The sequence below is a fragment of the Rhyacophila brunnea genome, unplaced genomic scaffold (genome assembly GCF_057557595.1).
Source record: "Rhyacophila brunnea isolate RB1 unplaced genomic scaffold, BYU_Rbru_1.0 scaffold_4, whole genome shotgun sequence".
Taxonomy (NCBI): domain Eukaryota; kingdom Metazoa; phylum Arthropoda; class Insecta; order Trichoptera; family Rhyacophilidae; genus Rhyacophila; species Rhyacophila brunnea.
The window spans coordinates 10,241,163-10,255,438 of NW_028233068.1; the positions used below are offsets into that span (position 1 = coordinate 10,241,163).

Genomic DNA, 14,276 nt, shown 5'->3' on the forward strand with positions numbered 1-14,276 from the left:
ATTATGTTTTAAGTTAAAAGATGCTAGGTACAATATTTGCAGTGTCTTTGCATCACTATTATTTTATATAAAATCTACACTCAAATAAGATATTTCACGAATAAGTTTAACACTTTTAAAACTTGACTATTTTACTTGTTGATCATCCGTTGGTCAGTGGCAGAGGGTGGACAAATGCGGCAACTTTAGACTCATCAATCACCTGCATTAGAAACATGTATGGACCATTAACTTGAGCAACATCATTCATTGTGGCTTTTAAATAAGTTTTATAAGTGAAATATGATAATAAAATAGTCAAAATATATGTAATTAACTTACGAATATTATTTTTAACTGTCCTTGTGTACATACTGTGTATGTATATTTCTTTATAAATTGTCTTTCTCACTTCCCGCTCAAATATTTTTTTATACAAACTTACAGTTTCCAATTGTATTCGTATTTGAATATTTTTTTAGTATTCAAATGCCATCTGTGAGATTATTCTTTCAATATTAAATATTATGTCATATTTTATGAACAAATTCACAATGCACTATGGAAAGGTATTTTTGAATATACAGACAAATCCTACATACTCTTAAGTATAATAGTAATATATCTATAAATCTCATGTCAAAATTTACCAAAATTTAAAATATTGATCAGTATGAACTAATTAATATAATGTTTCTGAGACTTTCACGGTTGTTTGTTATTGTAATAGATTTTTGGGTTATTTGTGGTGTATCAGATCAGCTGTCAGGGATGTCCAAAGGCTTACATTACCCAAGCCAAACAAATAGTAAACAAGTGTGGGAGTCAAGAGAGTAAGGAGGCTATCGAAATTCACAGGAACCTTGACAATAGTAATAGGGACGATGAGATTTGCAAACGTCATGGGTTTCGGTACTTTCAGCAAAATCCAATATCTGACTTGGTATCTCTGGTCATCGCATCTGACACGGTAAACTATCACCCATGATCCCCACATCCTTAAGCGAGCTCCCAGGCCACAATGTTTGGTGGGCCCCCCAGCCTATCGCGGAACTCCAGGGTTCCGTGTAAAATAAAAATTCTGTGTATTTTTAGCGATTTTTATAAATCCACTTGAATTGTTGGCACTCGGCATCATATTATGAAGCACTGATCGCGACCCCCTTTTTTCATAGCCAATTAATATGTGACCCTTCGCCATATTATTGAATAAATAGTCATTTTTATTATTCGGGAAACACACTAAAAATAATTATAAAATAAAATTCTACTCATGAAAAAGTGCCTTTTTACTATTAGAGCAAACTTGCAGTGTGTTTATCTCACTTAACTGGTCGACTCGCCGGGCCGGGCCCCCGGGCTAGAGCTCTATCAGCCTCAACGCCTTTTCGACACACTGAGACCAGCGTTAACGTTTTACACACAGTACACTTTGTAAATTATCTCTTGAGAATTGCCCCTGGATAGGGCTGAAAGGTCTATAAGCCAGGGCCCCCGAAACCCAACTCTACCCACGATCCATTCAACTGTAAATCTGGCCTTGCCCGAAACATCAAGGAAAGGAGGAAGAACACCATCATGTTCTTCCTCCATGTCATGGTGACAACCTAAAAATCTATTATGATATGAACTAAATTCTGTAGTGTTGTTATATTTAAAAAAAAAAAGTAATTTTGATTTAGTTTTCCACAGAATCGAAATGTGTCAGTTATTTAAAAACACAAATTTGATACTTTTGTACCTATCAGTTATAGAATTAATAACAAAAGTGTGACAGCAATGAATATAAATAATCAAAAATCATTTCCAAACCTTTTAATATTAGAATTTTTTTACCAAATGTTTGTTGTATATTGAAACCTATATTTTTTAATTTGGGTGCTCCTTTCTGTGTTTAGATAGTGCAATAAAAAGGCTATTTTTTTAGTGTTTAGTGCCGTAGGTAACATTATTAATTAAATTTATAATATTTTTATGTATTTATAACTTGTACATATATTATTTGGGTTTATGTTTAAGTGGATCTTGTCGAATAAATAAATCAATCGCAGATATTATGAAATTTATGTAATCATGAGTAATCTAATATGTACCAATCATATATTAATCCTTAGTATAAAAGTTTTTGGCCAGCACAACTACAATATACCAATATTAATTATATAATTTGAACAATTTCAGTTTCTCATCAATGTTTCCTTTAATTTGAAAATATCTAGTAAGATTTGTAGTTTGGAATAGAATCACTCATATACTTTTTTGGCACTACAGTCCGGGGTAAATCTTTGCTGCGCCGACGACTTCTCTGTTGTGTTGGTCGCTCTCCAGTTCTCAACTACGAGAGATACCACCATCTATCCATTGAAGTTGTTATCTTGACGCAGTCTGCTTTCCTTTCTGCAGATCTATTCTAACTACGTAATACCTTCTCGTTATATTTCTAGATCCGAGATAATACCATTATGTTATGGATGTATTCTGTGTCTAAGGCGATATTAACAAATTTTACATAACAATTGGAATATAATATAACAGCAATTTATCACTATTTTTGCTGATTGTGGAGTGAAGTGTTGGAATTGATCTGCAGGTCCACTAAATACGTTGCGTTGCCGGTCTATTGCAGGCATTGGCTTAGTCATGAATTTATACAGCTCATGGTTGTAGCAACATCAGATGATATCCTCGTAGATGGGGCTAAAGGTTTTATAGTTGGATATCTACAACTTCTGTTAATCACTGATAAATTAGGCTAAGCTTGCATGAACGATTAATTGGACGATCATACTCAGCTGATGGTAACATCAACTGTTTTTCAGCATGCATGAATATTATGGAATGGTACGATTTTAGATACGCGCATTACCCACATGAGGTCACCCAGCTGATTCAATCATCGGGAATGCGCGCTGAACAATGATGTGACGCACTCAGCCAGACGCGATCTGTGATCTCAGAACACAAACTTTAAAATCGGCCAGTTTTGTGATCGTTCATGCGCATTTAGCCTTAATATTCACAAATCTGAACCGTAGCACAATATCAGTCTGATCAAAATTTTTTCACAATTTACAATAATTGGATGTGTTCAACATTGTCATTTCTTCTTGTGGTGGGCATCATTGCAGCAATTCTTCAATGTATAATAAATATCTTTACAAAAATCATAAAATCAACTCCATCTATGTTAACTAAATGAACTTGTTGCATGGTAGAGAAAATAATAATGCCAATATCAATTAGACCGTTCTGAATGTCACTGCAAAAGATTAATATTGGAATTGGAGGAAATGGTTGGTCCATGACCCTCTTGCGTTCTTTCCCACCACCCGTTCAGCTGTATACAGTGATATAACGAGCAAGGACTCTTTAAAGTTGTACTGGAACCATCCCAGGACCCTGATTGTAAATGGTGTACACAGAGTATGTGATCGACATGTTGCGATTCGCCAAGTTCTATTAGGCTAAATTGACAGAGCTTACCTCATGCACACCAGTTCCCAACAATAAACAGTCACCCTTGTGCGCATACAATTTGTACTATCAATAAAATGCAATCAAAGCATGTTCATTGTGAGAACCGTTATGTCATGTTACATAAAAATGTAAATGTTAATTACTATTGATTTAACGATAACAGTAAACAATTCTCTTTAGTCTGTGTTGGCGATTGAATGTGTGCATATTATTTTTGTATAGCCCAACTATATCTCCAGCAGTCAATAAATAATCCTATTATCAAAAATTGTAGTTTTATTGAAATCTTTATAACATTTGACTGTTATAATAAATCTGTATGCGAGCGGTAGATTATGGTCCAAATTTAGTGAACATGATTTATTACAATGTTGAAATTTTATTTATTGTCTCCTATGATATGATAAATAGCAGTAACCCACAATGTCTCAATTGTCTTTGGGCATTTCAAAAAATATGTTTAAACTAGAAAGAACACAGAACGAAGAATTAGAAAAATAATATAGATACCTAAAAGTTTACCACTAAAAAAATACCAGATGTTTAACGCGCGAAAAATCAGTAATTTGTCTTCCCTGTAGAGTTATGGAGTACCGTCGCATACAGAAATGATTTTTTACTCATTTTTTGTTGCTTTTAATAATCTGATTAGATAGGTCGACAATGAAGAATTTGAGAAGAACTCCGAGGACAATTTGTAAACTTTGTAGGTGTGATAATAATATTATGATGCCTACCTTTTCTCATCACATTAACATTTTAATGATCATAATGAATATAAGATATGTGGGAGTACTTCCCTATTTCAGTTCATATAAAAATTAGAAGGCCAATAAAATTATTAATGTCCCATTTCATATTAATTGATTCAACTATTTACTTTGGAATTCCATGTATTCCAGAATGATACGTAGCGGCTTATAGTGTCGTGGGCATGGCCCCCACAAGGGGGGGGACTGACAGGGCTCTAGCCTGGGGGCCCGGCGAGGCGAGTCGACCAGATAAGTGAGATACACACATCAAAAAATTTCTTTAATAGTAAAAAAAGTCGCCTGCGGCGCTATTTTCCTTCACTAATGTTATTATTTAAAATCATGGGGTTATACGATACAAATTTTAATTGTGTATCAATACTCGACATCTCCATAATTCAAATGGGTGTATTAAAATATACAATAGAACACTAAACATACACATGAATTTTACCGCATACACCATTTGGAAAATGCTACTGTAGAGTGTCACACTGCCTTTATCCTTAACGATAGGTAGGGGGGCCTGCCAAAGATCCTAGCCTAGGGCCCGCTTCACGATGTGGGGCCCATGGTCGTGGGTCCCTGGTTCGAGTCATGAATCTGGCAAATACACATATTGTTTTTCTCGTAAAAACAATATTCTGTTAAGTAATATAAACCTCCACTCTGTGGTGGCCCATATATGATCTTATTAGAAGACATGGTCAAAAAAAAAATATTAAATTCTACAGGTTGTTTTATTAATCGATGGCTATTTCGGTTGGAAAACCATTATCAAAATTACAAAAATAAACAGCTTGTCTACGCTAAAGTATAAACTCAAAGAGATGGGATCATCCCTTTTACTCATCATAGTATTATGGACAGGATAACAGATTATCCTATTTTTTTAATTTTTGTTGCCTGTATTACTCTAGAAAGATTTGTTTCATAATACGTATACCACAATGGGCAAACAAGTCCAAAGGAATGGAGTCTATTTTCCGATAGGCGTTTAAGCTTGTTTAATTAATAAATAATTAACCTTTCCACTGCGGAGCATTTAATTACCACATTTAAATAACAAGGGCACAGCAGGTGTGCTATCCGTGCCGAAAGGATTAAGATTAACACACATCGAAACGATTATTAGAATATTTTACTATTATTTATAAGCTAATCATTATTAATTGCCAGATGAAAAGTTTTTCTTAATCTTCCTTCACTCGGGGCTTTACTACTTGTTGATTATCCATTATCTATGCATAGCCTATAAAATTTTATGGAAAATAAAAATATACATAAACACAACGGCATGAGAAAAAAAAATTTGTACTCCATGGGAAAAGTGCTGTAAGTTATTGACTAAACAATACTAAACATGCAATAAAAAGACGCTGATAAGATTTTCACAATTTCATTTTATTGGAAATTTCACTTTTTTTACATTTAATTGTCTTTACAAAAACACAGTTTTTCATCATCGGCAAAAATTGTCTAAAACAGTTCATAACCTCAAAATTCTTTTAATTAAATATAATATGATATAAACTGATCCGGTAGACCAAAGGAATTGATGAAAACATCCAATATTATGGTTGAAAGTACCATGAATTACTTTTTTAAGTGGATAGAATATAAACGGATCATCTATAAATTTTAATATTGTAAGTCCTCACTTTTAAAAGATTTGAAAAAAAAATCATATTTAATTGTTGTTCAATGATATGTATTACAAAGCTGAGTCATGTGTCATCCAAGGTGAGGTATGTATAATTTACCTTAATAGATGAACTTTTGGGTATGTTAAAAAACATATGATTTGGAATGGAATCAAAATATCAAACCCTGATTATTAAATATTGACTTAATTGGAGGAAAATAATCATAAAACTGATCGTAGTAATTTTCCTTGGATATAATATAATAATATTAAAAGTCTCCCTTTTCGTTGTAAATATACTTCATCATAATAAAACATTGGTGGAACTCAAGAAGTCATATTATTACCTATGAATTTCTATTATGTTCTAATACAGTAATAGTTGGTGTAAATTAAGTATTTTTTTTTTTTAAATACATCAACAGCAACCATCAGAAATAGTTAGTTTTTAACCAAGACAAGAGGCATAAAGAAAACGATTGTCTGTTTTATCCTGCCAGATTTCATTACTGGACATCTTAAAATCACATTTTAAGCAAAAACTATAAATAATATTTACTGAATGTGTATTTTTGCTATAAAACCACACCCACAATGGTTGCACATTTATTGGCCGAACAGAATAATTATGTCACTTTAGTAGGTACAGGATTTCTAAATTCGATGAAGTCACCAAACATTGAATCACATAGCTTTTGAGTATTACTGTATATTGTCGTTGCGCCCTCAAAACTGGCTATGTGCACAATCGCCATGAAATAGGTAAAAGTTTTTTACACCAAAAAAAACCAGCTATTTTTATCGTAGTCTCATCTAATTGGCTCTTCGAATACAAGAAAATAATAATCTAAATGAGATTTTTGATAACTAATATATCAAGGAAAAATTCATGGATTCCTATCAAAGATATTTTAGAATTGTTTTAATAAAATATGCTCATGTGCTAGGACACAGTCCTATCCTGTGAACTTTTGCATTATAGCCAAATTGAGGTTGCTACGACGGTATTGTAAATAGCATGATGAGTTTGGCTTGAATCATCAAAGAAAAGTTGGGTGAAATTATAGAATAATATTCAATGTTTGATTACTATCGCATGAACATGAAAGTTAATTTTCATCAATTCCTTTGATATCATATCTTTTAAAATATATATATAATACATAATGAGAAAATGTTTGATTTTTATATTTAATTTAAATTAAAAACATATCACAAGGCATCTTCACTTCAATAGAAAATATCTGGAACATAATAAATTTATAGATTATCTTTTCACACAATGATTTTTTTCCATATACATATAAATTAATATGGGTAGGTGGTAGGTATATAATAATATATTAAATAGAAACAAAAGGAAACTCTTGTCAACACCGACATGTCCTATCTGAAACATTCTGTCTTCCAAGTCACTCTGTAAAATGATTTACAAAGCAAATTGATAAAAAACAATTATATATGGAATACATTGTCATAAATGCTGCGATTGAAGTTAATTCATGGAATCTCCCAGCGCCACATGAAAAAATAATGATTTATAATATTGACACTGCTGCCAAACACGAAAACATCACAAAATATCAATGTTGCCTATTTTAAATTTAATAAAAAAGTTCATAAATATTTTCATAGGACAAAGACAGAATGTGCAGACGTAAAAAATAATATGTATCATTCTGCTACTGCAAATATATTTCATCTATAATTTCCGCCTCTCGCGTTGTAAAAAATAAGTTATAAATGTTAAAGAAAATTTTCTTCCATGAAGATGCGTGTGAAACTGAAAGGCTGATGATCTGTAAGCTATTTTTCACTGTAGATCCATTTGTAGCAAGTAACCAAAGCAACAGCGGGCCACCATTCTGTACAAACAATGAATCCAATACTGCTAGTGCGGAGACTATTAATTTTCTAGTGACCAATACAAATATGCTAAAAACCTTTGTTATCAATAAAAAGTGCTTTCTAGAGATTGGCAAACTATTTGGTTTAAGGAATGTTTTCGGTTAAATACTTCAGAAGAAAGAATATTTATTCACTGTCTTTATTAATTATTAACAACAGTTTCATTCAAAATAGCCAATTGAGATTCAAATAACTAAGTTTTGGTAAACTATTATAAAATTATCAATTTCTGCATGGTAGGGTGTACAAAACACTATTGCAAAGGACACTAATTTATTCTGCTGAGACTAGAGATGTTTAAATATCTTTGGTCCCATTATTACAGAAGCATTAATTTTAATAAACTTTAAGAATGACCGCACTACATATTGCATCTCATGTACACAATACGCTAACAGAAATTATGTTCATAGACGAATTCGTTGATCTTTACCAGGAAACATTTGCAGTAACGGAATAATAAGTATTTTATCTAATACAGTTTAAACTTTATATTTTAACCATATTGCTAAACAAATGGAAAGTTCTCAGTAAATATGATCGGTAATACTGTAATGCAGTCCAGCAGCCGAATGTCGACACTCGGGACAAAAAGTATAAAGTATGGAACTAAAATTTAAGCTGTATTTACAAATTTGAATTTGTTGAAAGTTAATAATCAGGTACAATATTAAAAAAAAAAAAAACTAAGATTTCAATGTTAATTACGACATAATATGATATACAAATACAATAATTAAGGTCTAAAGTTGTAATAACGATCGGATGCTTAGCAATATGGTGACGATATCTTTTGTTGTAGGATGGATCTGTGATATTTTTTAAATCATTTACATTTAGCAACTTTAAACCAAAACATACATATTTACTTATTTTGCAAAAGTTTTCAGTGAATTCTTTTGTACTCTACCTTTAAAGGCTCCTTTTTAGTCCAGGAAATTCAATCAATTTATAAAATTCTAGTTCTATAGATATTTTATTGGAAAATTGTGAAATCTACATTGAGAATCGAATTCAATATGTTTCAAACAATCTTTGACAACTATATTATGTTTAAAACCACACAAATAAAGCAGGAGGGATTTCAAATTATTGAAATTCTTTACTCAGAATTACAAGAATAGATATTTTATGAAATCTATTTTAAAATATTATACATGACCTAAAAACATGCATAGAAACGGAAAAATTGCAAACAGAAATAAAGCGCTTCTCTGTAGGTATATCACATTCTTGTTCAGTGACGACAACAATATTATTTGGCAACACTTCTTTGTGAATATAATGGTAACGCATAAAATGTTTTGGTTCAAAGTTGCCAGTAAAAGATTATCTGAAAAGTCATACAGAATTCAATTTTCATAATAAAACTGTTGAAATTGTACAATATAATTTATATACAAATAACTATGTAGGAAGAAAAAAACATCTCATCGGAGGGGGGGGGGACAAATAATAATAAAACGTAAAAAGGGAGCACACGAAATCTATTTTTCTTCAATTATTTACGAATATAATAATCTTCTTTTAATTTTCTTCGATTTAATTAAATTCATCATGATCTTTTTAAAATTTAATACCTAAAATGAGAGTGAACCTTAAATTACTGCCGACACAACTCAATCCATAATAATTAATTATTATTCAATCAATAATATTTATAATATATATATTTATAAAAGGAAATAATACACTATCAATGAATGTCTCGATTTTATTCGAAAATCTAATATTTTATTTAAATCTTTTTCAAAAAGGACACTCCCCTCACTCGTTAGCCTAAATTCTTTTATTTAATTAAATTTTAAAATGCGATTCTCGTCCACAATAATAATTATATCGGTTTAACGTCACTTTTTTTAAATACACACAGTCGTTTCACTTTCTCTCACCATTTATTAGAAATGTTCCTCGAAGGACACGTTATCAATTAGTTAAAAGAAAATCTATTCCAACTCCTAAAGACCCTCGCTATCACATTGTTTATCGCACGCGGAGAATATATCGTTCTTAAATGAAATAACTTCACAGCAATGACTTTTTTCTAAGTAAAATCTGACAATATGGCCAAATAAATGGCCCATCAAACATTAATATGTATAACTGATGATGGATGACCCGGGATAAAATAAAAAATACTTGACATAAAAAACAATCTATTTTATAGAAAACTAATAAAAATATCATTTAGGAATTATAAGAAACTAAATCAATTTAAAACGACATATTTTCCGCTGTCAATGAAAATTTGAACATCCCATCCTTTAATCTAAAAGCTAAGCGCGGTTCATTTTTTAATTTCACTTTTGAATACTGATCGGGAATCACAATTATTTGAGGTTATAATTTAAAATTCCTTTTTCCGTTGCCACATCCGAGATCAATTAACGTTCTTGAGGTCACATTCATCGACGGGATTCTCTCCTATTGAAACCTTTCGTTTCTCAGTTCACATTCAGAAGGTCGCTGTTGTAAATATAAAGATAAAATGCGGCCCGGCCGACATTTCAACAACTATTTCATGTCGGTAAATAAATTATATTGTGTATTAAATGGCAAATTCATTAATGCCAATTAATCAACACCATCCCTCTTATAAAATGAGATCAGTTAGATTCTGAACGAGGGCGAGCGAATAAACTCGAACCGGTCACGTGAGTCACACACTGCGAGGAACGAGTCACCAGTTGTTGCGCAGGCCAGCGTAGACGGCGGCAGAGGGGCGCCACAGGGCGTGGTGGGGGGCGGACGAAGGCATGGGCATCGGTGCGGGCGTAGCACGCCTGCCTCGGCGCTAGTGTGGGCTCTTCACCTGCACTCCTGAATCGCCGGCCTGCCCTTGCCCTTGTCCCGGTCCCTGCTGCGGCGGCCGTCCGTCAGGTCCCGCGGAGGCGGGCGGGGCGTGCCAGGCAGGTCCCGGCCCGCCGACCACTCCTCCCTCGTGGAAGTTCACCACTTCTCCTCCGTCGTATTGCGTGTTTTCCAAACGCGTTATCAAGCGCTCGTCTTCATCCCCAAATTCTCCGCCCATCAGGGAGGGTTCCCCTACCACCATCACGTCCTGAAAAATAAATTTATTTATTAACTGCTCGTTTTTTGTTTATTTTTTAAGTCTTTATTCCAAAGACATCGAAAAAAACCTCTTCCATATGTAGCCGAAATATATGAAAGTGAAGCTAAAAAAGGACCCATGGCCTACTATTTAAATCAGCTGCAATTCATTTCGCACTGTGGTTTATTTGTACCAAACTTTACTGTTTTCGCCTGCATCTGTCAAAACCGCAAGCATATCAATGAGATTTTAGAAAGTCAATTCCATAAATTAATAATATTATGCTCAATTCATGAAGTTGCCAAACCCGTGTAGAATTAACTTTAAATCACAATATGTGTCAATAAGTGAAAATGAGAAATAGGGTATCTTAAAATGATTGGATATGAGATTAATCCTCAAATGGCGTCGCAATATGAAATTGAATCGTAATTATATACATACATTTTAGGGAAATTCATGGATTCAGCAGAACAAAGTTCCTTCTTATTTCAGTCAAACTCTTTGTTTTAACCAAGTGATGAAAGTAATGGACAGTGCAAAATGGAAGATTATAAAATAATAAATCAATTACCTGCGACGCTAATGAGAAGTTAGGTCCGGGCGATCTCTTTTTGGCGGTGACGGGCGGTGCGCTGTTGGCTCCGCTGTTTGACCCCTTTCGCTTTCTTCGTTTGTTGGCAGGTCTCTGGGATTCTGTCGAAGAGATCACATCTGTTCACAATTTGTACCACTACTATCATCAGCCGGCATGGCCGCATTACAATATGTAAACATTCATGATTTAACATTGAAAACTTGGGCAAAGATCCAAAGCTCTCGGCCGTTGGCTCTATTTCATATGTTTCAGTTGATTGTTTTTGAAGGAGGTAGAAGAGTGTTGGATAGTTGCAATTTTATACCTGGCGGGGCAACCATCCTCTGCCACTTTTGAAAAAGCGTCGTCTTGAGACAGTCCCTGGGCGAGAGGGCGTACGCTTTATGCCTTGACATCAATTCTTGCATTGGTTCTAAGATAACACATAGCTGAAAACGACAAAAAAGTTTTAGTTAATTAGATAAAAATAATATTATTAGATCTTTGGGTTTTCTGATTAATAAAGATTTAATTAAAAAAATATATGTTGAGAATAGGTAGAGAATGAGGTGTAAATTTCCAATAATCGATGACATAATATTGTCAAAATCTAACAAAAATAATATGTAAATATTTTATATGCAATTTCTATGGGGCGGAATGTTAAACCACATAGTTAAAAAAAAATTCAATAGTAAATATTTTTGTGAACACCAAGTGTCACAATTTGAACAGAATGAAACCATTTGTAATAATATAACATTGCTATGTTCAAATGAATATTTTCAAAGTGTTCACAAATATCCAACTTGAGTGTTTTTTTACCCTTCTTTGCTTATTGAACAGGTAGTAAAATAAAAAATAAGATAGGTCACCTATCAAAAACACATCAAAAGTATACATAGTGTTTTAAAACTTGAATGATAAATTAAAAAGTTCAAACAAAGGTCCAATTATATTTTGCTTATATTTATTGCAATTAATGGTTGATCAGTTAATAAAAATGGGCAAACTTTCAAATTTGAAAATAGACACCTCATTGTGTACAGGTAATGATAAAAATCATTTAGAAAGGACTATTTCTTACCCTCAAATAATTTAACGTAGAATTGGTGATACCCTGCCTAGTGATATTTTTACTGAGATGATCTAAGACAACATGATCCGGTCCATGATCCACAGAAGATCTTGGAATGAGCTCTCGATGCGTCCGAATCGCTAAGTGCCACGATTTTACTCTCATCAGGTCATCAAAGGTGAACTCTAGAATAAGCCGCCCCTCCGTGCATACCTGCAAAAAAATTAAATTATAGTGCCACATGACAACATTATTATTACAAATCCGTTTGAGAAATCAAAAAAATTAATAAACACGAGAATCATAGTGCGATCTCATTTATGAGAATGCTGGGCAGATAGAGTTCATTTTCGCTTGGTTAGGTGTATTAAAAAAATAAATGTGTCCAAAAAATATATTGCATTCATTCATGAACATTTACAATGGATCAAGACAAACCAAATTTAAAACCATATGACCACAGAATGGAACAAAAATTGCCACAGAACATTTTTCAGACACTTAATTAGACTCCATTTTATTCATAATATGTTCAGATGTCACCAACTTTTCGCTACAAGTAAACTTTCACAATATGGGGAATAGGTAAACTACACAAGTACAATACTACAATAGTTATCTCTGCAGTAACAGAATATTCTATATGACAAGCTGTTCGGATGGGATTCTATTATGTTAAGAATCCATCCACCCAACATGATGTTATTTCGTCGAAGAGTGAGCCAATTGAAAATATAGGATAAAATGTTATTTCCGTGATCAGCGTGTTAATTTATTTACCCAAGTCAAATTATATGATTGATTGACTGTATGAACACACCGAAAGGGGATTAGGGACAGATAAAATACCTGGATTAATTTGCGATGAATGGTCGACACTTTGTAACCGACAACGGAAATTGTCACCCAAAAATTCTTCATAATTACATGTTGCATCTAGCAGTCAGTTTCAAAGCCACATTTCAGCTTGTTATTTTTGTTCACAGGTGTCACTACAAAGCGACCTAAACCTAAGGTGCCCTGCACATAAACATTTGACCTCACATCAACAAAATACCAACTTGAAAACACCATCAAATTTGCATTTACCACCTGCAATCACCATTTAATCCAGAGAAAATATTCAAGCCGGATAAACACCATTGTACATCAGATAAAGAAACAGTGATTTCGTATTACTATGGAAATATTGATTAGATTCATTCATCAATGTTCCAGCAAATAACTTATTCCTAGAGGCAATATGATGTTAGCTCTATTGCATTGTCATATAAAAAGATTATATTAGATAGAAATAATTGTAATTCACCTTAGTAAACATGGGCTTGCGGTGGTGCGTTATCATGGTACATTGATCACAGTCCAGCGTGATTGAGGTATTATGAAACGATTCTTTCGGATGTTTCATATTGTAGTATAAATCCGACACGCCTCCTTCGAATATCGATCGGAAATAGCGGGGGATAAGGGTACGGCCTATGGCTGAAAATAAAAATAATAACATTAAAATCTTAGTATGTTAAAATCCATATCACGTATGTAAACTCGATGCCGTCTTGTTTGAGATCTCGTAAATATGCAGTGCATGATTATCCAAAACACGAAAGAAGAAAATAAAATGCTATGCTTACTATATCTTTTGGGTCCATCTTCAAGGCAGAAGGTGAGTGTGAGCGTCGCATCGTCCTCGAAGAACTCGGTCGCAAACGCATCCCACCAGAGATTATCAGACTCCTGGAAAGTCATCACAACGTTTTACACTTCATCAAGAATGTGGCCAATAAGGGAAATTGGATTCACCACATTCA

The 14,276-nt window shown here is 33.2% G+C and overlaps 1 protein-coding gene across 11 annotated transcripts in view; it reads right to left on the reverse strand.

Annotated features, from left to right (window-relative positions):
• Window positions 1–9,511: 9,511 nt before the first annotated feature.
• The window catches only part of Chi (LIM domain-binding protein 2 Chi), an 85,012-nt gene continuing 80,247 nt past the window's right edge, over window positions 9,512–14,276 (reverse strand). For 4 of the 11 annotated variants that reach the window (XM_085954031.1, XM_085954033.1, XM_085954029.1 and 1 more), the window contains exons 5-10: window positions 14,100–14,202; window positions 13,778–13,950; window positions 12,478–12,681; window positions 11,716–11,839; window positions 11,388–11,509; window positions 9,512–10,822 (exon numbers count right to left, since the gene is read on the reverse strand). In XM_085954031.1, the coding sequence (XP_085810157.1) occupies window positions 10,556–10,822; window positions 11,388–11,509; window positions 11,716–11,839; window positions 12,478–12,681; window positions 13,778–13,950; window positions 14,100–14,202 (993 nt within the window). In that variant the 3' untranslated portion in view covers window positions 9,512–10,555. Of the gene's footprint in view, window positions 10,823–11,387; window positions 11,528–11,715; window positions 11,840–12,477; window positions 12,682–13,777; window positions 13,951–14,099; window positions 14,203–14,276 lie in introns of all 11 variants that reach the window. The other 7 variants (XM_085954027.1, XM_085954030.1, XM_085954026.1 and 4 more) reach the window with 2 other exon arrangements.